Consider the following 4,063-nt stretch of genomic DNA (forward strand, 5'->3'; position numbering starts at 1 on the left):
CTCTTCTGATATACGGAACCTCTTTTTGACCGGTTTGTGTGGCATTTTCTTTCCAATTAAATTTAGGAATTGGGATTTGTATATTTCTTAAATGTGTTGAGATTGTTACTCATCCAAGGAGTGTGATGATAACCTAACTTTTTTTGGAGCGTAGAATCCGTCTTGAGGAGGTATGAATTCTCCGTCATCATATCCTGGCTATCTCTCATCAACACTTGTCCCTGTGGGTAGCTAGACGATTCTACAAAGTGATACTGATTCTCTTCAAGATTGATTAAGATCTTTACTATTTGGTTCTAGGTAATCAGATTGTCTGTATGAGTTGATTATTATGTATGTACATATACTCTCGTTGAATCCTATCAAATCCTATCAAAATTTTTCTCTTGTTTTTGCACGGGTAGACATTTGCCGTGTCGTCAAATAAATATTCACTACATACCATGAAATAAACGATAATGACTTCAATGTTGACCCTTGTCTTCGAGTCTATGGGATCATGGATACTAACACCCTATGATTGTTTTCCAACTTAAGATGCCCATTGTACTGGAGATGACATGTGCCAACAGCAAGGTAGCAAGGTGGTATGGGATGGTACAGTGGTCTTTCTTCCACTTTTTGTACACCAAATTGCTTTTCTGGCAAGATCGAAAATTGTAAGGCTCAAATTTTCGGCAAGCTATCCCTGTCGCAAGTCTTTGTAAGTTCAAGCAATGTTTTGTGGAGATATTCATTCCAACAACATTGGGTTTCTTGAATTGCATCTGTACCTTGAAGAGCCTTGAAGTTGAACTTGTCGCCCGTCCTAATTTGTCATGGTTCCTTCAATTGAACTAAAATGTGTATTGTGTTGGATTCTGTTGTTGAAAAACTCCATACGCCATCAATAGTTGTAGGTAACTTGTTATTTACTGATTGGAATGTCATGAATAATAGGGATGTGTAACTAAATGTCGGTAATGACGGACCGGGTCTGTTTTTGTTATATTACCTTTTTGGTAATTGACATCATTACCTGTTGACCATCTTCATCCTTTTCGATTACCATCATCCTATTTTCATTGTCTCTTTCGAAAATCTTTTCTCAGTCTAATCTGTTCATTAGACCTTATTCTTTAAAAAATCAAAGTAGAAAGGAAAACGGTAAATAGGGCATGTCTGGTGATGCTTCTTCGAGCTCAGCTTCATACGATGCAGCAGCGAGGGTTATTGCTAGATTGGTGGAAATCGAAAAGAGTTATAAAGAAGCTGGAGGCTCCTCTACTATATCTATGGAGGAGATTCGAGCTCAATTTGTGGAGGTCATACCATTCCATTCAAAGAATTGGTATAGACATTGGTCCAACTTTGCTATTAAACTTGTCAAACATGATAAAGATGCAGGACATCCGGTGTTCAAAAACCACTTACCAATGCCCACGACAACTCCAAGATCAAACAACGATAGGGTTTACATATTTAACCCTTCCGACAATCCTGAGTACCCTCCGGATTTATCAAGACCGATGTCGCCTTCTGGAGAGGTACCAACGGGGATTTCAACTTCCACGAATAATAATCAAGTTGAACCTACAGTACTTACCGACAAAGAAAAGATTGCTAGGTTATCAAGACAGAACTATGAAACCCAGAGTCGTCTCAATTCTCTTCTTTCTCTACATGAATCAAATGAGAAAGGCAAACGTAAAAAGCATCACAAAAAAGATGACACTTCCGACTCTTCGTCTGACTCTTCAACAAAGTCTGAAAAGAATGCTAAGAAATATGCTTTCATATCAAAGAAGAAAGTTACCGACAAACCAACAGCACATTTTACTCCGGGTGCTTTGTTATTTGCAGCAGACGTCAAAGGTTACGACACGAGTATCGTTCAGGCAGTCAAGTACTTCAACAATTCGGCAAAACCGCCAGATTTTCCAGAGGTCCTTACAAAGGAACTTCTTTTGGGAAAATTTATCGACATCAGACGGATTAAAGGTGAACTGCTTAATCCAAAGAAAGGAGACACGACTTACACGGCGTCTGGTAGAGAAAAAGGTTTGGAAGTTTTGAAGAATCTTACTCAAGAAATCAGTGAATTGGCAGAGTGGCTCTATTACTTTGGTATTCTCAAAAGGGCGATTAAGGCGGCTTTTCCGGATTGTGAAACGTATATTTCCAAATATGGGAAATATATCAAGTCTCAATTTTGGTTGGCTGGAATCATGGCTAACTGGAAGAATATTGCGGGGTATGATGCAGCCTTTAGAGCTCAGGTCGCGAATAGGAAATATATTTCTTTTGCAGACTGGGACCATAAGGACTGTGAGGTTCTTAAAACTCAGTTCTTTGGAAGTGCATACTATCAACAAAGTTTTGGTAGTTCTGTTCCTTTTAGCCATGTTGCTTCGAGTCAGCATTTTTTGTTCATTAAGGGAAAGTGTGTGAGTGTTTCTAATGTGTTTCATTTAGTGTCTTCTTCACGTCCGTTGAACCAAAGTAACCAAAGGCAACGACCAAACTTTAGTTCCGGTAACGCAGCACAAGCACAGAAACCGTTTGATTCAGATAAATATCATTCTTGGTTTAAGCACGGTGGGAAATTTCCAATTGAGGACTCTGCTCTTACCCCTAAAACACATGAACAATTCTGTTTTAGTTGGAATAAGAAAGGTGTTTGTGCAGTGGGTCCTACGTGTAAACGGCTTCACTTTTGTGTATGTTTCGTTATCAATTTTTCTGTCATAGTAGAAGTTTCATCTATATTGGTATTGATTGAACACTAATATTTGAGTTCATATAGAACGTCCGGGGATGTCATCAGAAACATTTTGGACGTGATCACACCTGAAGAGTACGCTTTGGAGCAATATTTGCGAGGATATCAGTGGGATAGTACTTCGCCAAAAGGATATTCGGCGGCTATTGAATCAAGTTTAACGGCCGATCCTTTTCCGGATCCTCCTTCTCTAGAAATTGACGAGGACACGGCATTTATTCTAAAACAATACGATATTTATTCAAAGTCCAAACTCCTTATAATGTAGATAAAATTGAAGAATTGTTAAAAACTCATCCTAATCAACCTTTTGTTAAGTCTGTTATTAAAGGTCTTAGGGAAGGATTTTGGCCGACTTCATCTCTTCCAACTTCAGAAATCTCCGATATACCTAATCACAAATCATGTCTCGAGCATCAAGCTTGGCTAGAAGATCAATGCGAAGGAGAAATAATTAAAGGTCGCTATTCCGAAGAATTCACGACACTTCTTCCGGGTATGAATGTGATTCCGCTTTTGATGGTCTCAAAGAAGAATTCGAAAAAGATGCGCGTGTGTACCAATATGAGTTTTGGAAATCCATCGCCGAACGACTTAGTGGATAAGAATAAAATCAGAGTATCGTATGATTCATTAAAGTCTTTTGCGCCTTATTTTATGGAAGAGAAAAGAAAGCATGGGAAAGTTACAGTTTTCAAGTCAGATGTTGAAGGTGCTTTCAGAACACTTCCAGCACATCCTCAATATCAAATCCGACAGGTGTTGAGAATTCGTCAGGGTGGTAAATGTCGTTGTGACCACAACCTTACCTTTGGTCATTCAGATTCTCCACATATATGGTGTGGTTTCTTTTCTTTAATTCTTTGGATTCTAAAACATATCTTTCATATTAAGAATTTAAATAGTATGATGGATGATGTTTGGGGTGTTGCTGATGCAAAAGATTGGATTACTTTTAAGGATCACAAGATTCCAGGGCCTCAGGCGAAATTACTTACTGTCTTTGATATTCTGGGTGTTCCATGGGTATGGAAAAAGCAGCTTCATGCAGGGTCGCGTTGGAGGTGATTGGTCATATGGTGGATTCTGAGAAAATGAGTATTTACTTAGAGCCAGATGAGAAAACTTTGATGATTGAGGCAATGAAGAAATTTGTTTTGGTACCTAATCATTCTCTCCGAGATTGGCAGTCAATGCAGGGATGGATTTTGTGGGGATTCAATTCAATGCCTATGGGACGGTTTGCGAAAAAACAGCAGGAAAAATCGAACGTTTTTTGCATATTCACCTCAATAAGGAGAA

At 38.7% G+C, this 4,063-nt stretch overlaps 1 protein-coding gene across 1 annotated transcript; it reads left to right on the forward strand.

Moving 5' to 3' along the window:
- Positions 1–1,157: 1,157 nt before the first annotated feature.
- Positions 1,158–3,829, forward strand: MELLADRAFT_91363 (uncharacterized protein; the record flags this gene model as incomplete). Its single annotated transcript, XM_007419724.1, has 5 exons — positions 1,158–2,394; positions 2,483–2,699; positions 2,786–3,025; positions 3,100–3,600; positions 3,667–3,829. The coding sequence occupies 5 exons, from the start codon at positions 1,158–1,160 to the stop codon at positions 3,827–3,829; spliced, it is 2,358 nt and encodes a 785-aa protein (XP_007419786.1).
- Between the last annotated feature and the right edge of the window lie 234 nt (positions 3,830–4,063).

The sequence above is a fragment of the Melampsora larici-populina genome (assembly GCF_000204055.1).
Source record: "Melampsora larici-populina 98AG31 unplaced genomic scaffold MELLAscaffold_426, whole genome shotgun sequence".
NCBI lineage: Eukaryota > Fungi > Basidiomycota > Pucciniomycetes > Pucciniales > Melampsoraceae > Melampsora > Melampsora laricis-populina.